General features: G+C 54.7%; 2 protein-coding genes across 9 annotated transcripts in view; both read right to left on the bottom strand.

Annotated features, from left to right (window-relative positions):
• Positions 1-23,060, bottom strand: part of LOC140629996 (uncharacterized) — a 42,163-nt gene extending 19,103 nt beyond the window's left edge. The window contains exons 1-3 of one of the 4 annotated variants that reach the window (XR_012027779.1): positions 22,376-23,023; positions 20,583-20,666; positions 20,375-20,427 (exon numbers count right to left, since the gene is read on the bottom strand). Coding sequence is in view for 1 of the 4 variants with exons in the window: in XM_072819496.1 (XP_072675597.1) it covers positions 20,375-20,427; positions 20,583-20,666; positions 22,376-22,395 (157 nt within the window). In the remaining 3 variants the exon portion in view is untranslated. Of the gene's footprint in view, positions 1-20,025; positions 20,428-20,582; positions 20,667-20,820 lie in introns of those variants that run through there. The other 3 variants (XM_072819496.1, XR_012027778.1, XR_012027780.1) reach the window with 3 other exon arrangements.
• GSE1 (Gse1 coiled-coil protein) overlaps positions 1-23,078 on the bottom strand; it is a 413,371-nt gene that overhangs the window by 377,888 nt on the left and 12,405 nt on the right. The gene's annotated exons all lie outside the window — the stretch shown is intronic.

Below are 23,078 nucleotides of genomic sequence, written 5' to 3'. Positions count from 1 at the left end.
CTCCCAGCCTGGCAAGAGCCGCCCTGGGATGGCCTCCGCCTCACTTCACAGCGCTCACTCACTCACTCCCTCCCTCTCATGGAACCGGTCACAGAAAATCTTTGTGGGGACGACGGAGGCCTCTGTTCCCACACAACTGACTCAGCGCAGCTGTCAGCAGCCCGCTGACCTCCACCCTCTGAGCCTGTGAGCCTGAGCTGTCTGCAGGCGCCTGGACCCCTGCCCCAGGCTGAGGGGTTCCTCTGGTGCTCCCAGCTCCCGTGGGAACCCCAACCCAGAGTCTGAGCCCAGAGGATGGCCTCCGGGTCACAGAGTCCCCTCAAGGGTGCTCCTGAGAGTGTGAGCCAAGGCTCTGGGCTCCCCTGGGCTGAGGGGGGTGAGGGATGGCATGTTCCTCACACAGCACATAGCAGGGCCAGCCTGGCTGAGCAGGGCACTCAGGTGGTTGTAGAGATGTGTGCAGCAGCTACCAAGAAGCTTCTAGAAAGGTGCCATCCAAGGACGAAAATGGTAAAGTGCACAAAGATGTTCTCTGCACTCTTATTCATTTATTTATTTGAGAGAAAGAAAGAGAGAGCATGTACCCATACACGCATGAGCTGGAGGGGCAGAGGGAAAAGGCGAAAGAATCCCACTCTCCACACTGAGTGCAGAGCCCAACATGGGGCTCGATCTCACGACCCTGAGCCGGAAACACTTAGCCGACTGAGCCACTCAGGCACCCCTGTACTGTTATTTATAACAGTGGGAGAAATATTCTAAGTGTCCAACAGTAAGGTAACAAAACCCAGACATCCCCTGGTCATATGCTGCTGAACATCCCCAGCTGTCACCCTGTGAGTAGGTGGATGGTGCTCACGGATATCCTTGGGGCAGCGTGCTAGATTGCTGGGGTGGCCATGACCACGCCCCAGGCTGGGGCTTCTATTTCTCACACTGCTACAGGCTGGAGTCCAAGCCCTGCCATGGGCGGGGGTTCCTCCTGAGGCCTCTCTCTGGGGTCTGCAGGCGCCACCTTCTCCCTGTGTCCTCGCATGGCCCTCCCTCTGTATCTATGTCCCAACGGCTTACGAGGACACCAGTCATAATGGATCAGGGCCCACCCGAATGGCCTCATTTTAACTTCATCACCTCTTTAAAGGTCCTGTTTCCAAATATGGACACAATTTGGAGGTGCAGGGGAGTTAGGACTTCACCATAGGAATTAGGGGGACATAACTCAGCCTATGTCAGGCTTCCTCCACCAAACGGAAGCCACTCAACGGGTCGTGTTTCAAACGACCCTGGCACCAAGGTGGCACAGAAGCTTTCGGGTCCCCGTTGCCATGAGACCCGAGAGTTCAAAGGTCTCATGAGCTGCCGGGAAGGAGGCCCTGCCTGAAATGCTCTACCACAAATGGCAGCCTGGAAGCTGGGCAAAGGGCCTGGGCTGGCACCCGGCTCCAACTTGCAAGAGCTGTGAGGCCTTGGACAGGCCACCCCATGCCAGCCTCATGGCTCCTTAATACCAGACCGCCAGGCCTCCTGGTACAGACCCTTTCATCTTCGCTGCCCTATCCAACCCCTGCTTTCACAAGGCGAGATGGCAATGACCCAGCTCCATGCAGAAGAACAAGGGCTCACCAACCCCAGGGGGCTTGCTAAACAGCCTCCTCCAGAAGCTTCAAAGGTGCCAGCCCATTTCACAGATGACAGAAGCAAGGCCCAGACATCGGCCTCAGCTCGTCTCAGAAGGAGCACATTTAATAAGACAACCCGGTGACAGTGGTCAAGTGATGGGGGTGGGCCCCATCACATCCCGAAAACAGCCACATCAGCTTTCCAAATTCCCTTTTGTCTGAAAGTGTGCGTACACGCTTCCTCACAGTTGTAGCCAAGGCCCCTGTGCGACTCTGTGATCCACCTCTCTCTATTCGGCATTAGGGCATCAGCATCTCTGTCCTGGAGCAAGCGCCATGGCTGTCTGGTGCCTCGCCACATCCACCCCAGGGATAGACCATACTCTTCTTAACCACATTGGGCTGTTGGACATTTAGAATTTCCCCCACAATTATAAACAGTGCAAAGAACATCTCCGTGTTTCCGTTCTTACAAGTTACTTCTCTAGGATGCGTTTTCAGAAACGGGATGGTGGGTCAAACCCTAGAGTGTTTGTAAAGCCCTTGACACCTATCAACAGATGGTTTGGGGAAAGATGGTATGATTCAGATTCATGCTGCCACTGGCAACGGGAATGAGCCATCGTTACTACTTCACCAACGCTAGGTCTTACTGCTTTTCTGATATTTTAATAGTTTTCATGTAAATGTTTCCCTTTATGCTTATTTGTGTTCTTTGTCATTTGAACTACTTGTCCAAACTCCCCACCCCCCACTTTTTTTTTTTTTTTTTTTTTTTAATAGCAACCCTGGAAGCTAGAAAGTTCAGAACTAGCCTCCAGTGGCTGACAGCTTCAGGACGCCAATGCATCACTTCTTGTGCCTGGTGCCTGACCAATGGTGAGGGACAGGCTCTCCCAGGGGCCTTCCCAGCCTCAGCTGCTTCTATTGCCAGGGCAGGCCCTGCAGGCAATGTCTGGGCTGCCTGCCTGGGGCTCCGAGTCCCCGCCTCAGGTCACATGATATGGCTGAGCCCACGTGGCTCAGATATAGGGTTGCAGAATGTGGGCCAAGCAGCTGAAGGGACACCGCTTTGCCTTGTGTGACCTGTGGGCTGGCCCTGGAGAAGCAGGTGCTGCTGAAGCTGTTTCTGGGACTCTGAGCTACTCCAGAGGCCATCTTCCTAATTCCGGGCAGGTGAAGGTGCTAGGGGAGAAGATGGGAGGGGGCAAATGTTGAGGGGATGCATGCCAGCTGGAGGCCAAGGGAGATGCAGAAAAAGCCAGGAACACAACACAGAATCTGGGCTTCCTATATGTTCAAAATAATTGGACAGGGTCAGAAGGCAGAGAAGCCAGGTGCCAACAGCCAGCCATGTGGCAAGGCATTGGGTTAAAGATGAGGATGCTGGTGGTCTAGGTTCAAATCCTGACACTGCCTGGACCAGCTACAACAGCGTGGGCAGGTTCCCTAACGCCCTTGGGTCTAAGTCTCCTTATCTGTAAAGCAGGGTCATACTGCCTATGGCACATCATTGTCATCAGAATTAACGGGGCTGGTCTGTGTGCAGCTCAGCAGGCCCAGGCCACAGGCTGGGCTCAGGAAACACGAGCTCTGGATGTGGGCTGACACGCATTAAGCCCACACCCCACCCGCTCTTCAACAGCAGGCTACAGAAAACTGCAACCCACCCACCGGCAGAGCCGAAAACAGTTTTTACATTTTTAAAGGAGTATTTGTTAAATAGGTAAGTAAAGAAAGAAAAAAGAAAGAAGAATATGGGACAAGAACCCAGAGACTGGCCCACAAAGCTGAAAATGTTTACCATCTGGTCTCTTAAGAAGAAATTTGTCGACTCCAGGTCTGGAGGCCCCCAAAGCATCCCATGGAATCATTTGAAAGGGGACAGGTGGCATGTGGGGCAAGGACCCAAAGGAGTGAGGGGATAGCAAGGAGTCAGCATGTGAGCAAAGAGCTGCCTTTAAGGACCTGTGGGCTCAGAGTTAGTGCTGGGCCCAGGTATGGGGACCTGCTTGTGTCTTTGTGGTGGAAATGGCCAGATGATGGTGCCGCTGGCCCCGGTGTGTACTGGAGCATCTGCTGAGATGCTGCGAGATGAGGCCCCAGCCACAGGGCATGACCCCTCGCCACTGGAGCTCAAGAACCCAGATTTGGAGGGAACACTGAGATACCACAGGATTGGACCCCAGGGAAACTGAGGCAAGGCAGCATGATTCACCCAAAGTGTCTGGTTGGTCAAGGATGAGAATCCAGGGGTCCCAACTCCCCAGCTGATGCTCTATACCACACATGGACTCTGCAGGGTGGGGGGAGGGTCCCCCTGGACCTGCGGAGCTGGAACCCTCCTGAACTTCCTAGTCAGACCCCCTCCCATGGGGATACTCCAGCCGGGACAAGGTGTTGTTCCTTGAGTGAGGTCCCATCCCTGCTACATTCAGCAGAATCACTTCTGTCCTTCCCCACCCCAGGCCCCCTGGAGAGCTGCCCCTGCTTCACACACTGCCCTTGAAAGCCTCTGCCTTGGTTCATCACCGCAGGCCCAGCAGAGCGCAGCACACAGCCATGCCGAGTGCACAAGTGCTCAGCCCCGTGTGGTCAGCTGTAAAGTGGCACACTGCTCCCGTTTTATGGATGAGAAGGCAGAGGCTGGGAGAGGGACCGGGACTCATCTGAGGTCCCCCTCCCGATCAGTGGCAGAGCCGGGATTCCACCCAGCACCGTCTGGCTCCGACGCTGGCTCCCTCATTCCTGCCAGCCGGGCGCCGTGAATGGGAAGGTGCTTTATGGCTTGGCGGGGAGGGGAGCCTGTGAATGATCCCCAGGTCCTCAGGTCCCCCTGCCAGGGGACGACCGGCCCCTCCCAGCTGGGCTGCCCGCCCCAGAGGACAGGGCCTCATCTATCTTGCTCACTGCCATCACCAGAGGCCTGGCCCATGCTCAGTTCTCGGCAGGAATCTGCTGAGGCTGTGAGTGGCTGGGGCCGGCCTGGCCAGCAGGCGGAGGGTGCCCTGAAGTGCTGACCAGACCGCTGGGCCCCGAAGACCTGTCCGGTGGGACCCTGGACCCTTATCAGCGGAGGGTCCCCTGGGAGTGGTCCGGTGAGGCTTCTGGCTTAGGGCGCACAGTTTGCCTCCTTGGATGTGAAAATAGGAGGACGAGAGTAGCCCGGGGACGCCAACAGCCCCCCAGCCGCCAGCCCATCCCCATCACCAAGAACCCTGCGCCGGGCCCTGCCAGGAGCCGGGGCCAGCAGCAGGCCTGGAGAATAAACATGTCACCGCGAGGCCAGCCCGCCGGACCGCTGGAGCCAAGAGCCGCCGGAGGCTGTAAACAGTCTCTCTTCTCTTGGCCGCAGCCCCTGGCCCACCTCTCTGCGCTGGGAATTAGCACTTTGCCTGCCATAAAGAAAGGGCAGGCCAGGGTGGGGGCGTTTGAGGAGGGGGCGGTGGGCAGGCAAGCTGGGCTGGCCAGGGGCCAGGCCCTCTGCTCCCAGGCCTGGAAACCTCCCCCTTTCTGGAGGAGGCGGTCGGAGATTGTGAATGAATGAGCCGCGGTAAGGACTGGGAGGCCCAGCTGAGGCAGAGGTGAGGCCGCAGGCAGAAGGGCAGGCGGGGGTGGGGGGGGTGGGGGGGGTGGTGGGAAGGGGAGGCCCTTTCCCTAGGGCCCCTGGCTTTGGCCAAGGGAGGGAGATGCTTTCTACAGCTTGCCCAGAGCCCACCTGGGCTTCCAGGTGGTCACACAAACCCCAGGGAATAGCCACGGTCTGTCTGCCCCGGGGCAGCCCCTGGTGCTGGTTCAGACCAGGCTGAAAACCTGCGGCTTCATTTTGGTTGTACCTTCCAGAACCACGAGGACTCCTCACATGGCAAATCTAGCCATGGCACTCCCAGCTGAAACCCTTCATCAGATCCCCAGCCCTTCACATCACGGTGTTTCCAGGCCTGCCTGCCTCCTCAGCCTCCTCTCCAGACACAGCCTCCCCACCATGGGCCTCTCTCCTGCCTCAGAGCCTTTGCACATGGAGCTCTCTCCCTGGAAAGTTCTTCCCTCCCCTCTTATATCAGGTCCACTCCCTCTTATTGCGCAGACCTTGGATCAGCAGTCACTTCCTCCAGGAAGCCTCCCAGATGCCTCTACGAGGTTAAAGGCCCCCATGACCTACCTTCCTCATACTATGTCCCCCTCCTTACCCCAGCTACAAGCTTGCACTTGTGTGATTTGGTGACTTGCACTGTCTCTGCCACCAGACTGGAAGCCCCATGAGGGAGGGGCTGTGTCTGGTTCTACGAAACCCCTTTTCTTAGTCACCAGAAATGTAACTACACTCAACCCATACTTGTTAAATGAACGAATCGGTAGATGAAGAAATGATCTAGAAAAATCACCTGGAGCTCAGTTCAAATCCCCTCCCAGGCTGTGAGGCCTCTGCTCCTCAGAGCTCCCCATGGCTCCTGGCTCACAGGGACACCCCCACAGCTGTCAAGAGGACGCTATGAGCTGCCCAGGCAGGAGGTCAGTGGGCAGGGACGAACGGGCTGGAGGAAACCAAAGAAAGTGAGAAAAAGGTAAGGCCGTCAAGACAGAGATTGAACCTATTGGCCAAACATGGGTTCAAGTTCTGGCCTTACTGTGCAGCGTTGGGCCAGTGGTCTGACCTCTCTGGGCATTCACAGCATTCACGTCTCTGAGGGAGGATCCATGTGGAGGATCAAGTGAGCGAAGACATGTGCACATGTCCAACAAATGAGAACTTTGATGACTCATGATTTGGGCAAGCCATCTGTCTAGAACATTCTGGGGGATTCAGGGGCTTTTCTCCAGAATGCCCCAGCTGAGGGTTTTGACAGTCTGGATGCCAGAACTTGGCCTGTGGTCTATCACCCACCTAGGTCCTAGCCCGAAGACCCCAGAAGGAGCTGTGACTGGAGAGCAGCCCCCTGGCTGGCTGGGTGTGGGCGGCACAGGGGCAGACCTACTGTTGCAGGGGGTCAGGGGCTGCATGACCCTGCCCTCCACAGGAGCCTGGCCCGCTGCTGAGGATGCTGGAGTCCCAGGGAGGACACCACAGGTAATCTCCTGTGGGGAAGAGTATAGCCTCCAGGGGCAAGAGGACCACAATTCAAATCTCACCCCTTAAACAAGAAGACACCACTTCATACCCACTAGGATGGCAATGAGCAAGAAGACAAGTAGTCACCAGTGCTGGTGAGGACGTAGTGTGGGTGGGAACGTAAAACAGGGCAGCAACGTGGAGAAGCAGTGGGGCAGCCCTGGACGACCCGGCCAATCCATCCCAGGTACCTGCCCAGCAGAAGGAAGATGCAGGTCTGCACATGAACTGTGCACGACCGTCCATGTCCCTCAACCGCCCAAACGTTTGTCACATGATAAATGTGCTTCCCTGCCCCTTCCGGGGGAAACAGGCCCTTCCCTGAACTCCCCCGGCCCTGCACACAGTGCGTCCCTGCTGCTGTCAGATGGCAATGCAGCCACACTATGGACTAGGACTCAGCCATAAAAAAGGCCTGAAGACCTGACACACACCACAACACGGAGGCCCTTGGAAGTGTGCAAGAGGCCAGGCACAAATGACAGGCGATGCGGCTTTATTCACATAAAACATCCAAAACAGAAAGACCCAGAGAGGCAGGGAGTAGATGAGTGGTCCCCCTAGGGCTGGGGATGGGGAGAGCAGCGTGGCCGTTAACGGTGATGAAAACGTCCTAAAACAGACCGCGGTGGCGGCTGCATGACTCTGAGACGCCAAGAGCCACTGAGCTGCACGTATGGGATGAGTGACGGCACGGTGCATGAATTCCATCTCAACGAACCATTTTAAAAAGGAAACCTCACTCGCTGGTTTCCTTCTAGTACAAGGGGCTTCAGGTCGACCCTCCTTTCTTCCCGCTGCCTACATGGCCTGTGAGGCAGGAGTGTGGACCGTGCACGGCAGTCCCTGGTCTTCCCGCAGGAGTTTGCCACATTGTCACCCAGGCCACGTGGGTCAGCCATGCCTGGGGCCCCGGGTCAGTCCTCGTGGCTCCTGGGTGGCTCCCTGCTCGCCGCCCTCACCTGTGCCTGTGCTGCCCTGGCCCTGGCCCTACCCCTGCCGGGGCACAGAGGCCCATCCCTGAACTCCCCTGGGCCCTGCACACAAATGTGTCCCACTGCTGCAGCACCCCAGACCTGAGCAGGCCTGACGCTCCTGCTTGCACAGCTGCAGGCCCAGAGGGCGCACAGGTCAAGGCCCAGTCTGCACGAGGCTCTGTCCAGGTGGCTGCCTTGAGTAGGGCACTGGGAGGGACAGCTGGGGAGATGGCGAGGGGTGGGAGTCCTTGGGAGGAGGCAGGGGCTCTGGGAAAGACCCAGGAGCCAGATGTGAACTCATGTCCTGAGGACCTACTCCTTGGATGGGACCAAGGGCTCAGCATCTGGGGGGAAATCCTCTCTGGGGTAGACTGGGGCTGAGCGCCACATTCCCCAGGAGCACACAGATGTTCTGGCTGAGGGCGTTGGAGGAGGAGCTGGCGGGAGTGGGAGGCCAGGGCTGGCCAGCTTGCCTCCCCAGGAGCTGGGGCACGGCCAGGAGCCTGCAGCATGTCGCCAGGGTGGCGGCAGGACGAGGCCTGAACCCTAGCCTCCCACTCCCCCAGGCCAGGCGTGGCCCTGCTCTGGGCCTGGGTGGACCACATCTGGGCTCCAAGGAGAGCACCCAGGTGAAACCAGACAAGGGGATTTCTGTCAGGCTCCACACGGCGATCCCAGTGTGGCCAGGAGTCGCCTCCAGGACCACGGCCACCTTCCAAGGGACACACAGCTTCCCTAGAGAGGGATTCTAGGTGAGTGGCAAATCCTCCTTGTGAACAGAAGGGCACTAAGAATGCTGGTGGCCCCACATATTATGTGACAACTAAAGACACCCCACATATTTACAGATACTACGGGGTGGGGACCTGCTGGGAACCACAGCCTGGTGTGGAACCTACCGTGCTGTCCAGGGTCCGCTGGGGAAGTGTCGGCCTGCTTCCCTGCATCAGCACCTCCCATTCATCCACACAGCGCTCCGCTCTGAGGGCCCCCAGCTCCCCACAGCCGAGCAGCAACTCCTTGACCCCAGGAGCCAGGCCTAGGCCTCAGCAGGCCTTTCATATCCACTTGGGCTGCGGTGTTGGAGCGCTACCTGGCAGGAGGTCCAATGTTCCCAGCGACTCCAACACTCAGGCCCCTTTCTCAGAAGGTGCTAGTCAGTGGGGACTGGGGCAGAGAGGTTTTGGAACTAGGGGCAGCTGGCTGGTCCCCCCCGTCCAGGTCCTGCACCTGTGTGGGCAGGAGCATCGGTTCTGGGATCTGGCTCCCTTATGTTGCAGACCAGGGGGCTAATGGTCATGTACAGGGGCCTCGGAGGAAGGCCTGGAGGGCAGCTCCCCATACTGCCTGCCCCAAGCATGGTCTGGTCCCCTAACATCCACCGGGGACCATGGTTTCCCTGAAATGTTCCTTCTCATCAACTCAGTTTTAAAAAAGATTTCATAATTTCTAGGTCATCTCTATGCCCACCACAGGGCTCAAACTCAGAACCTCGAGATCAAGACTTGCATGCTCTACCGACCCAGCCAGTCAAGAGTCCCCTCATCAACTCACTTGTTAAAAAACCTTTGAAAGGATTTTTTAAAAACTAGTATCATTCACCATCCACAGACGGTAACTAAGTATGTCTAGGGATTTCACGCTAAAGCTCTCTACCTTTTTCATCGGCAATTCTGAAATCCAAAAGGGTCTGAAAACTAAAACACAATGTCCTGAGTTTGTGGCAAATTTTATGTGACATCCATTCTACCACAGGAAAAAAAAAATACTGAGGTTGAACGAGGCACCAGCCCTGAGCCATCTCCTTGCAATAAGACTAAAGCCAGAGTCAAAAAATACAACTCTCTCTCTCTGTGATTCCCTGTCGGTTAGGGCCCCATCTGAAGGTCCCGTAAAGGAAGTCACCCTGTGTGACAGTGCCAGCCGCCCAGAGCTGGGAACACCAGCCCAGGGGACAGAGCTCAGGACCCAGAGACCACGGCCCTGAGTTCAGGTCTGGCCTCCACCACACACAGCTGTGTGATGTGGGGTGAGTCAAATGACCTCTCTGAGCAGTTTCCTTGTTTCCCTGCTCCTGACACGGAGCGTACGGGCAGCCGCTGGGACAATGAGACGAAGCCCTTGGGAAAACAGTCCGCAAATATTAATGATCCCCATTATAATAGGATGACAGTAAATCACTGTGGCGTTGGCCCGGCTGCCTGACACTGGACATATGGAAGACACCCAAGGGTTCTTTCGAGAGGCCCCTGCCCCAAGGGACCCTGGAGCCTCATGTGGAAAGATAAAATTGGCCCATTAGGACAAGCACCTGCTAGTGACAAAAATGAGACCCAAGTATATCTGAAGGTGGAAGGAAAGGGGAGGAAGAGAGTGACAAGGTGTCAGGGAACAGGCAGGGGAGAAGGTGGGATTGTCCTCAAACAGCAGAGGGAAGGCTAACAGCCCCAGCTATTTTTATTTAGGAGAAAGCAGGGCAGGGCAAAGTCAGATAGAGCAGGTGGTCACGTCTCCTGGACTAGATGCCTGTCCCCAAGCCCAGCTCGTCCCATCCCCCGGTGGCCATCCATGCTACCCCCACGTCCATGCTCGGGCTCATTCAGTAGCCTCCTCCCTGCTCTCCCGGGTACCACCCTCCAGATGCCACCTGGGCCTCCACTAGGGGCTCAGCATCGCCCCGGGGTCACATCATGCTCCTGCTCAAAACCCTTCCCTGCGGCACATGGCTAAGTGGCCAAAGCCTGACCTCTGGTCGGAATGCCCTGCTTCATCCTCTCCGATCCCAAGCTCCCAAACTTAGGTTTCAGAGAGAAAATGATGAGAGGCGCAAACTCTGAGTTCCCACCCAAGATGTTTTTTGACAGACAAAAAAAAAAAAAAAAAAAAAAAAAAAACACCGCATATTTACACAGAAATAAAGCTTCGGTGAACAACTCTGCCTCCTTTTGCAGCTACGCCAGGATGCCTTAGCAGGACCCTCTGTTACAGACTCTCAGGACCCGTGCTCTGCTCCACACAGGCCCCACCAGGGGGGACGGGAGGAGCCCCACGCCCCGGCTCAACACAGGGGAGGCCTGGCCAGGATGGCAGGGATGGGACCCAAGACCAGAGAGCACGGAGCTAGGGCAGGGGTGCACTGGGAGGTAGGGATGGAGGGTTCTGGGCAATGCTCCTCAGAATCAAACAGGGGCGACCAGGGTTGCCTGGGGAAGTACACAGCACCTCCAAAGTAGCCGTCCTCCTACAGGGGGAGCAGTCGGCGCTCCTCCCCAGGCCAAGCCTCTGGCTGGCAGGACCCTGGGCCACCTCTTCCCCAGGCCACCATCCGACATGCCTGCCCTACGTTCTGCTCATCCGCTTTTTTTTGCCTGTCTCCTTGGCTACAAGGTGAGCTCCTAGCCAGCAGAGACTCTGGTCTGGGTCGTCCATGGCCATGGGCACCCCCCTCCCATAGGCCCGGGACAGCGCCTGCCCCCAGCTGGCCCTTAGAAAATGTTTGCTGAAAGAGCACACCCTGTGCACTTGGCTGGCCACGCACCCATCCATTCATGCGGCCCGCAGACACAGAGCCTTCTTTTCTTTCATATCAAGGGACGTGTGGGCTCCTTTCCTACATGTTCTGTGGGCCTGAGGGTTACAGCTGAGAGGAGGGACGGAGGGGACTAGAGGCTACAGGCCCAGGCCACCAGGGCTTCCCTCCTCCGGCCTCCCTGCAGGCAGACCCCCGCCCCCAGAGCGAGGACCCTGAGGGCCACAGCTGAGCATCCCAGCACCTAAGTGGTCCCCAGGCACAAAGGTACCCTCGGCAGGAGGTAAGCACAGATGCCTTCTTAGAGAACACATGTTCTGTTGGTCATTGACTGCATCTAGAAGGTGCTCTATACACTCGGCACACATCAAAAGCACAGTAGAAACACGCTTTCAGACAATCATGCTGCCTTCTGCTCTGCTCAGACCAACGTGGCTACAGCAGACTGAGGGCCAGCCTGGGGCCAGCTGTGTGGCCTGCACACAGCCCCATCCCCCGGGCCCTCAGCTCCAAGGTGGCACGGAACAGGTGACACCAGGACCAGTTTCCCAACCTGGGTGACACATGGCCTTGATCCTGGGAGAACTGCCAAATAACCCGGCGTACAGAGATATTTACTCTAGCTCTGCCGAGGGGCTGACACTCTTGTGACCACGGGCAGCTAGAGAGGAATAGAGCTCTCATCATTCATCTTCTAGAACTACAACTTGGTGTGCTGACTTCTCCTGGGTCTTTGGCCCTAAACTAGGATACAGATGCAGGATGTGAGAGCTACAAATCCTGGCCTGCCCCACCCCAAGGAAACGGGGGGCCTTACTGTGTTCCCACAGTCTTTCTGCCGAACACTGACCCCAGCCCAGCACTCATTCTCCTATCTGGGAATCTTCCGTCCATCTGCCCAGCCTTCCCGCCAGGCTCTGCGCTCCTTGGGACCAGGTCTTCTCCCCTATGTTTGGCACATAGTCAGTGCTCGAGAGACGGTTGATGGATGGATGAATCACGTCCAATTCCTCAAGTGACCCTGCAGGAATTAAGTTGCTGGCCCAGGGGCACCAGATGGCTGGTGGGTCCTGTGCTGGGGTTTTGGGGCCTCCAACACACTGTGGCCCACTCCAAGGCTGGTGGCTGGTCCTCAAGGGCCGTGGACACACAGTCACCCTCAGCAAAGGGTGACCTTCCAATGCAGTTAAAAATGGATTTTGCTGATCTTAATAAAAGATCCATTTAGCTTCTGAATTAGGGAATGCGAATTCCAGCAGGTCCCACCCCGTCTAAACACGCGGCCTCCAGGACTCCCTCTCAGTGCTATTGGGGAGCGTTGGTGCAGGACTGTGACACGCTGCTGGATGAATTTATGTAGCTGCTCAAGGTCCAGGCAGGCCTGCTGCCAGCAACCAGGGGGCGGGGGAGGAGGGGTTTAGTCTCAGGCACCCTGGGGACCATTTTCTCCCCTAAAACATAAGAAGGAACACACACGCACTGCAGTCGCACAATGCAGGGGTACACGAATAACAAATCTAGCACCTTCCTTGCTGTTACCTGACCCCTGCCGCTGCCTATGTTTACAATCGGATGCTGTCCTTCCCCACGTTTCTCAATCGTGGAAATGTCCAGGAGAGAGATGCTCTCTCCTGGTCACTGAAATTGAGATTCTCCTGTGCCCAGGACTGCGCAATTCATGAGCATCTGCTGAGTCGAGGCGATCACAACACTGATCCCCAAACCTTTCCCCAGAGCCCCCGAGTCTGAGCATTCTGGAAACCAAAAGTGTTCTTCGCTCATTTGGCAGTGAAGCCTGCCTGGCCTGGCGGCTATCTGCATACTCGGCTCCTTCCACACTGGCCGTGAATATCCACGTGTTTCATGCAGAGGTGCAATCCGTGGTGGCTAGTGACAGCACACTGCATCCAACAAGGGCCTACAGACCAAAAGTGACCAGAAGTGACCAGAAAGCAGCTAACTCTTAGAACGGAGCAGAGAATCTCAGTGTCTCTGTCCTTCCCATGATGTTCGGGGCGCTGCAGGGGCCGGGGACACCCTGGATGTTCTCTGCCAGGGAGAAATTCACAGGGTCACGCTGCAGTGGACATGCTGGTTCTCCCTCCCACCCCCACCTCTCGCTCGCTCGCTCGCTCTCTCACATACACACACAGACGAGTCTTGTTTTCCAGAGTGTAGATTAGCAGTACATACCCCGAATGCTGGTGAAAATGTAATGCAGATGAAGACAGCTATGCGCCACGTGGCAATGTTCCAAGACTCTGAAATCCCAGAGCTGCGTCCAAGTCCCGGGTCGGGAGACCATCAGCTGTGTGACTCAAGGCAAGTGACATAACCTCTCTGGGCCTCGGAAACCACGAAGCCATGAAACTGCATCCAGCTCTGCCTTCTCGGCCGCCACTCATGCCCAGGCTGGGCCCACGGCAGCCAGCTCCCAGCAGCCCCTGCCTGTCCCCCCCTGCTCCCAGCCTGCCTGCCCAACGCCACACAGAAAAATCCTTCTCTTAAAACCGCTTTTGTTAGGTCGCCTTCAACCCTTGCTTCAAACACACAATGGCTTTTTATTGCCCCAGTGAATGAAGCCCAACCTCCTTTGTTGGTTTAAGAAAGAAAAATCTTATATTAAAAATAATAAATCACCTGAAATTCTGTCAACCTAGGACAGCTGACTTCCCCTCCTTGTCCACACAGGCACACAGGCAAAAGCACATGGCTGTGATCACGAGCGGGGGACAGATCTGCACCCCACTTCCCATGTGTCACATCACTGCTTAAGTGTTTCCCGTGCTGAGAAAGAGCCTCCACGTTCATCTGAGAGCTGCTGACCCCAAGACCAGGCCACTCGGAATCTCAGGCTGGAGACTGTCTCATCAAGCAGTTCCTGAAATATGCTATGCAGAAAGGCAATCTGTCCTCTACCTGGAGGGTCAGAGTGAACATCAGAGCGCTAAAAGGCACTGATAAGTCCTGCAGCACACAACCCAGTATAGATTTCTTTCTTTTCTTTTTTCTTTTCTTTTCTTTCTTCCTTTTCTTCCTTTTCTTTCTTTCTTTTTCTTTCTTTTTTAAAGATTTTATTTATTTATTCATGACAGACACAAAAAGAGAGGCAGAGATACAGGCAGAGGGAGAAGCAGGCTCCATGCAGGGAGCTGGATGCGGGACTCGATCCCGGGTCTCCAGGATCATGCCCTGGGCCAAAGGTGGCACTGAACCCCTGAGCCACCCGGGCTGCCCTAGATTTAATATACTGTTCCCAAACAGGTAAGTAAGGAAAAAAAAGTCACCTCAATACCTGAGTCATTAGTGTTCCTTGGCACACACATGGGGGCATGGTAAGTGTCTGACGTCACCTCGTCACCTCGTACACTTCCAGAGGCACCTCCTGCCCAGAAAGCTTCCCAAATGTCCCCTGCTCTCTTCCTGATAACTGATCTGAATCCTGAGCCTGGCACTTGTGATTAACAAGAATTCTGTTTTTTCTCCTCTTGGAAAAAAAGTTCATTAGGGTTACTCCCACATGTGGACCTGGAGGGAAGAGACGAAGACCAGCCCCTGAGCAGCTAGCTGGGTAATGACACTTGGCAAACTGTCAACTTCTCTGAGTCTCAGTTGTCTTGTCTGTGAAACAGAGAAGCCAGCAGCTCAGTACCAACACGTCGTGATTCTAGCCTGCCCAGGTTTTCAGCTCACAGCTGCAGCAGAGACCAGTGAGGTTACCGAGTCTATGAACAGCAGCAAAGAGTAAATGTGACCTTTTTCCCCCTAGAATAATTCAAGGACGTGGAGTCAGAACGCCTGGACATGGAGCCCAGCTCTGCTGACCCCCGCTGACCGGTCCTGGGCAAGGCCTTGACCCGAGCTTCACTTTCGTCCCTGTGAAATGAAACAGGCCACACAGACCCACACACACTCACAGAGACAACACACACACAGAGACCCACATAAAAGTACATGTGAATCGGGGAGATCTGGACAAGCTCGGTGGATTGTGTCAAGGTCAATATCCTGTTGGTGAAATTGCGCTACAGTTGTGCAAGATGTTACCACCGGGGGAAATGAGGTGAAGTGCGCACAAGATCTCTCCATTCTTCCTCACAACCATATGTAAATCCACAATGATCTCAAAATAAGTTTTTTTCCCCCCAAGATTTTACTTACTTATTCATGAGAGATGCACAGAGAGAGGTGGAGACACAGGCAGAGGGAGAAGCAGGCTCCATGCGGGGAGCCTGATGGGGGACTCGATCCCAGGTCTCCAGGATCACACCCTGGGCTGACGGCAGGTGCTCAACCGCTGAGCCACCAGGTGCTGCTCAAAATAAGTTCTTTAAAACGAAGCAGGCTAATGCCTATAGCATGGGGCCACCACAGATATTCAACAAGACGGTGTGTTCGTCATTCCCTCTGGGATGCCTGCCCATACAGCGGGCGTTCACTAAACAAACTGAGAAGAACGGAGTAACTGGACAAATACATGGAGCACACAGTCGGTGTTCAATCGTTTTTCCTTGCTGTTTTGATTAAAGTCTCAACGGCCCGGAGAAACGCAGGCCTCAGAGCTGGTTCACGGGGCCACCACCACCGGAGGGCTCCCGGGGTCTCTCAGCAGCGGGGCTTTGTCAAGAGCTGGCAGCTGCCGGGGAGCAGAAAGCCAGGCAGCCAGAGGCAGGTGGGCAGCAGGCGGCAGAGAGGCAGAACCATTCTCGTTTGGGAAGGCATTTATTCAGATCCCACCTCCTTCCCAGAAGGCGGAGGCGGCTTCCAGCGGAGGCCCAGGTGCGAGACAGGCCGCCCCCACCCCTGCCTGCTCCCGCCCGGATGATCCTGTCTGACACACAGCCGTCCGGGGAAGCCACTCAGAGGCTGCCAAAGAAAATGTTCCCCTCCCGGTCTCACGCCCCTCTGGCCACTCACTGCACTGCACGGCGAGCAGGGAGCAGGGAGGCCAGGAGGCCCCCTGCCCCGGCTGCCTGAGGAGGCAAGGTGGGGTCAGCCAGTATGAACCAAAGGGCAGGGGACAGGCCCAGGGTGGGGGTCCTCAAGGGCCACAGGAGGTTCAAGAAGCCTTACTGCACAGCAGTCCACATCTGTGCAAGCCACAAATGACCTGGGTGTCCAGAAGCAGATGACCGGGGATCACTGCAGAGCCACTACAACTCCTCTCCTCCTGGGATGCTACAAGCCCAGAGGACTCTGGGTAACCGCTCGCATGCTGCTCTGACACGTTCTAGTCGGCGCAAGCTTCCATGGGAACACTGCTATGATCCCACTTGACAGATCGGGAAACTGGCACAGAGAGGTGATGTAACTAGCCCCAGAACACACAGCTAGGCAGAGGCACAGCCCACAGCTGAACCCCAGCATCTTGCTCCACAGTCCGCAGTCTTAGCCTCACTAGGAGATATTCGTCACAACCCACGTGGAAATGACGCATGACAACAGGGCACGGTGTGGTCCCAGCGACAGTAGCATGTGTGCACGCACCAGCCTGCGCAGACAGAAAAAGGCTGGAAGCTCTGGGTTACTGAATCACGGGGGCCTTTAATCACTTCCTTTCTGGCTCTGCTGCCTGAGTTTTCAGCACAGAACGTGTCAGGCTTCAGGCAAAGCCTGAGACCGCCAGGTATGCCGCCCTAGATCCCCACTGCCCCCCTCTTCTTGGGCACCTCCCCATGCATGTTCCCACCCACACCCACCTGCTCTGGGAACTTCAGGGTCTAGGTCCTTCCAGGCCCTCAGACCATAGTCACGGCGGCAGCACCAGGGGCTCCACTCCCTCTGACGATCGCCGGGGGCCAGACGGTGGGGGGCACTAAGCCACGGCCCCTCCCCTTGGGATCTATCGCACAGATACTAAAATGATGCTTATAACAACTTTGGGAAGCGCTTACATCAGGACATTAAGTGAGCAAGAGCAGGACATACCACTGTATGTAGTGGTTCAGCTCAACTTGGTAGAAAGAAATGTGCTAACCGAGCCCAGGAGGCAATCCTGACAGTGGGGACAGTGGCTGCCTCTGAGCCGAGGCTGGGCTGGGCAAAAACTTCTTGATTCCCCTGCGGACAGATGTCCCACAATCCCTCCAGCCATGACATAATCATCATGTAAAAATAATGGCACTTATTGCCAGAGACAACGCTGAGCGCTTCACACGCCTTAATCCACCCAACCCCCTCTTGGAGGCCGATCTAATCACAAATGTTTTACAGATGAAGCAAGTAAAGCACAGAGAAGGTAAGTGACTTGCTCAAGACCACACAGTAAGTGCTAGAGCTGGGATCTGTCCTGTTACTTAAAAATTTTTTTAAAAGGTATTAAAATCCTCTTTTGATAGGAAAGCAAAGGAATGGGAAGGAATTTTCATATTTATTGAATGTGTACTGGTAAATAAGTAAGTGCATCCTGCCCACTTACCCCACTCCTCATTTAAAAGCAAGTCATACATAAGAACCCCGCACATTGTTGGTGGGAAGCAGAACCTTTGCAGCCCCTCAGAAGAGCCTGGCAGTTCCCTAGATGGTTAAACAGAGTTATGATCGGACTTGGCAATTCCACTCCTAGGTATACACCCAAGGAAAAAAAAATACATTCACATGAAAACCCGGATGTGAATGTTCACAGCCGCATCAATCACCAAAGCCAAAAGGCAAAGATCCTCTAAACGCCCCCCGATAGATGAGTGGACCAGAGATGCAGCACAGCCACATGCTGGAGTATCACTCAGTGGTACCAGGGCTCAAGGTGCCGACACCTGTTACACCAGGGAGGGACCCTGACAACACTTTGCTAAGCTAAAGAGGCCAGACACAAAAGGCCACATGTTGTATGGTGCCATCCACATAAAGTGCCCAAAACAGGCACATCCAGAGAGAGAGGGGGTGGTGGTTGCCAGGGACCTGGAGGAGGGGAGTGTGGGGGTTGTCTTTCGAGGGTGATGAAAAATGTTCTACAATTAGGCAGTGGTGATGGTTGCCCAATGCTGTGAGTACAATAAAACCGCTGGATCACATGCTTTAAAAGGGTAAATTTTATAGTATGAAAATCATATCTCAATAAAACTGCTGTTAAATTCTTTTAAAAATAAAGGGCAGGGGAACACCTGGGTGGCTCAGTGGTGGAGCGTCTGCCTTCAGCTCAGGGCATGATCCCAATCTGGGGATCGAGTCCTACATTGGGCTTCCTGAGAGGAGCCTGCTTCTGCCTCTGCCTATGTGTCTACCTCTCTCTGTGTGTCTCTCACGAATAAATAAATATTAAAATTAAAAAAAAAACAACAACAACAAAGGGCAGGGGTGCCTGGATGGCTCAGTTGATTAAGCATCCAACTCTTAATTTCAGTTCAGGTCATGATCTCAGGGTTATGAGATCGAGCCCCGCATCAGGCTCTGCACTGGGCATGCAGTCTACTTAAAATTCTCTCTCCCTTCCCTCCTCTTAAAAATAAATACATAAATAGAATGCAACTCCTAAAGAAAACACCCCCATGGCTCTGAGGGGACACAAGGTGACCCCAGAGATGGAGTGACGAGAGGTTCGTAGAAGCATGCTGTTTGCCATCTGGCCACACCTCCAGGTGTGTCTCCTTTGTACCCAGGGCTGGGGATCCCATGGCCCCTCAAATGACAAATGCAAACATAGCAAGATACCCGTCGCCAGGGGAGAGCCTTGGCTGATGCAGTGGAGATGTTCTAGGGCGCCAGTAACCTGCCTCAGCTTCTGACAGGCCCCATGTTCACGGGCCAGTTCCAACCCCCCCCCCCCATGCCTCCGCCTCTGAGTCTTTGACAAAGTGAGGCTGTTGCACTCCAGAATCACTAAGCCTCCTCCCAGTTCTAGGATTCTGAAGAGGCAGTCGGAGATTTGCCATAAATGCAAAGACAAAAGAAATGGAGGTTTCAATCACGGCTACGATTAAGTATACTTTGTAGCAAATTTTATCTGTGTGACAGATAAAATATACTTTATAACATGGGAGGACACAAATCTTTTTAACAGTGAATACTTTGTATAGTAAAAAATGAAACATAGATGTTATTAGGTGCCTATGCTCCAAATAAGAGAGCCATTAACACAGAAGAGAGAGCCGGCAATCCTTCACAATCTGTGGCTCTAAGATAAGGCAGTTTTCTCTCCTGCATTAACAATCATTTATGTCTAGTATCTTTCTTACTTATGCAAGGCTGGATAAAGTGTCCTCAGGCAAAAGGACACACCACTTTGACTACCACGGAGGTCACAAGGGCAGGATGATAGACAGAAATCACTCTCACTTCCACTGACTCAACACAGAGAGAGGAGATCGGGCGTGCAAAATGTTCCCGTAAGCACTAATAATCTGGAAAAAGCCTAGTGGTCTCATGAACATTTCATCTAGACTTGCAAAAATAGAGCAGGAGAGGCTGCAAAGCACAAAAGACATTACATTTCAAGGCCAAATGGGCTGGTTAAAAAACTTTAAAAAGGCACAGTCTCTTAAACATAAACCTTTTAGGAGGTCAAGCCAAGTGATAAACCTCTAGCCAGATGGATCAAGAAGAAAGAGAGAAGGTACCCACTACCCATATCACCAAAGAAAGAGGGGACATCACTACAGAACTTACAGACATTAGAAAAACACTAAGGGAATATTATACAGCAGTGATGCCAATTAACTCAACTACCTGGATAAAACGGATAAGTTCCTCCTCGAAAAACATTAATTACCAGAACAGTGTCAGGAAGAAATAAAGCTCACGGGAGAATTCTCTCTCAGCACACCGAGATGGTGGCCAAGGCTCTTACCCACTGAAGAACATAATTTAGGAAAAGGTTCTCAACTAGAGCTGGTTTTTAAATGTGGGCAAAGCTGGTTTGGTTTGGCAGAGATGTCTCCTAGAACTTTTATTTACAGCGGTTTTCAGGGACATATACATAACACTATCTTCGTTGTCCTTCCCACTCCCCCAGCTCCTGTCTTCTCTAACACTTTGATCTTGCCAACGCTGCTTCTGCCAGCCATGGTGCTGCTCAGGATGTCAAGACATGATGGTGGGAACAAGTGGGGTGATTTCAAGGAATAACAAAGAGCCAGCTCGTGTACATGGTGCTTTCAAGCATGTATACAGGTCAGTGAACCTGTTAACAGTGGCTCCTTACCTTTTGGGAACCACGTAACCCGGTCAGAGTCTGATGAGTTACTGATCCTCTGCCTAGAAAAATGAATGGATGCATCAGATTTTGCACGGAGATTTGAGGGTTAAGACATGCATGTGAGAATGGAGGGTCTTTGTAAATTCTTCTGCCTCAACTCTGGAGTGTCCCTCTTCCTGGGGCCTGACCCCCCACGCGGCCCCTCCCAGCTCACCTCATTCCACTAACAGAGTCCAGACCCCTGCGTGTTTGAGGTCCACAGCTCAGCTCTCTGGAATGCAGAGGACTGGGGGAGAAACTGAATGACAAATGATAAAAATAGTTAAGAGCCAACATTTATTGAGAATGTACTACGTACTGAGCCCTGTGACACATACACTACCATAATTCCTGTATACAGCTGAGGACACAGGCCCTATGCACAGACAGACAGGTAGTCAGGTGGCATGTACCTGCTGACTGCCACCAAATGCCAACGTGGGTGTTCTCGGGTCCAGGAGTCCAGAAAGGACCATCCACCATCCGTCTACATGTCCCCTTCATCTCTCGGAGGAGGGGCAGTGGGATCCCAGGGAGGAGTGAAGGGAGCTCAGATCCCAGGTGCTCCAGGCTCTACTTCCAGGTCTCCCATCCCCCACCCTCCCTCCTCTTAGACAAAAGGCCACAGCATGGTGGCGATGGTCATCCTGAACAGGGCCTGGATTCTCCACAGTCGGCACCAAGGTTCATGGGAGATTAATCAGGAGTTCCTGATGCAGGATATGCATGGCCCAATGGCTTTCCGAGGGCAAGGGGCACAGGGCATGTTCATTCCATGGGCCCTTGAGGCCAGGGCTGTCAGCGGGGCCTCAGATCCCTTCCTCTTCTGCTTCCTCTGCTCCCAGTAGCTAGTCACCACTTCTGGAGTTTTGACTGCTTGCCAGGCCCTCCACTAGGGACTCTGCCTGCTTATGTCCCTATGAGGAAGGTCCTAAGACTGTCCTTGTATATGGGTGAGGGGCCTGAGGCTCAGAGAGGGACCACATGGTGGGCAGGGGTGGGGGTGGTGTGACTTCAGAGCACCTAGCCAAACTGCACCACCCACCTACCGAGAACAGACCAGCATGACCCCACCTGCAGCCTCGGTTTCCCCATCGGTACCAGAGGGGTGATGCAGTACTTACATCACCCCTTCCGTATGGATGGCCGGGAGGGGCAGATGAGTCAGAGCAGAGAAGCCCTTCAGAAGGGGAAAAATCTGGGAGGCAAGTGTCTCCTGTCCTTGTCTCTCTCTCTCCCCCGAGCAGAAAGGTTCCCAGGTCTGCAGGGCGGTGGGGAGGCAGAGGGGCACAGCCTAGCCCTGCTCCTGCCCCCTCCCGCCACCAGCCAGGGCCCCTGAGCCATGCAGCTGCCAGCTTCTGCTGACGCCGTGTTCTGCTTGATTAGGGCCCTGGTGCCACCGCAGCCAGAATCACGAGGAATTCTGTGACGCCCCAGAGCCCTGGGCACCTGGATGCCACAGAGCCAGCCTGTCAGCGAAACTGCTCCCTGCTACCAGCACTGGACCTGGAGGTGACAGAAGCAAGAGGCATCTATCTCAAGGGACATGGCTCCCTAACGGCTGGTCCTGAGTGTGGCTGTGTCGTTGCATGGAACCCAATGAGGGCCTGGGTCCTGGCTGAGTGGGACCCCCGACGGGGCCCAGCAGGAAAGAGGAGTGCCAACTTCCCTCACTCCCCTGTTAGAGTCCCATGCACAGGGTAAGAGACTGTCTCATCCATCATCTAATATGTGGCAGCTGTCACTGCTACTTCTGATCATCATCATCATCATCATCATACGCACGTCCCAGCATCTCACTGCCCTGAAGGCCCAGACTCTGTTTTTCACTGTAACCTCTCTGCAATCAGGAGGAAGCTTACAGTGGGTGGAGCGTCGGCCTCGGGGGCAGCATTCTTTCTGGCACAGTGATAAGTAAAACAATAATGTGTTCATCTCAGAGGAGTGGGTAAGTCACAGCATTCGTACCCTCTGGCTGCCCCAATCATGGTCCTTCAGCCCGTGTGTCCTGCTTCTCTCATTCCGTAGCATCTAGCCCGTAGCAGGGGCTCAGGGCTCAGTGAAACCCTGCTGGACAGACCGACCCCTCCATCCTTGCTGGTACCCTCCGATAAACAGTTCACAGCAAAGGTGCCCCCTTCTATGTCAAGCCCACATATACACGTCTCCTAGGCAATGTCCCCTGAGGCTCCCTGCAGGGCCCCAGAGTTTCCCAGAATGCCCCAGAAAGGCAGAGGCCACTCTCCCCTGGAACCAGAGAGCTGGCAGGCCACCAGTGCAGAGCCCCCCAAGGAGTTCCAGACTGTGGGCCTGGCTGGGGTGAAGCCACCAGGAGGTGGATTTGGCACAAGTTCCAAAAGACCCACATGGTTCAGGGAAGCCAGTGAGGGGGGACACTTCTCCTGCCACCCAGAGAAATGCTTTCTACATATGAGTGCTGAGAAGGTCCGCCCAACGCACTCGGAACAATCTCACCAAACGGGGTGGGGAGGGTTAGGAACTCCAGAGCAGAGTTTGGTGAGAAGTTTCCAGAGTGTGTTCCAAGCATGCTCAGCTGAGCTCCCGCAGGCTGCAGGCCAGATGCTGGGCTCCTGGGGGGTCCTCTGCTGAGGGCGGGCGGGGACACAGCTCTGGCCGCCTGACAATTATGACATCAAAATGCAGGCACCCA

Source organism: Canis lupus, chromosome 3 (genome assembly GCF_048164855.1).
Source record: "Canis lupus baileyi chromosome 3, mCanLup2.hap1, whole genome shotgun sequence".
Lineage (NCBI taxonomy): Eukaryota > Metazoa > Chordata > Mammalia > Carnivora > Canidae > Canis > Canis lupus.
Note: the sequence above shows the minus strand (reverse complement) of the source record. Positions and strands in the feature narration are given on the sequence as shown.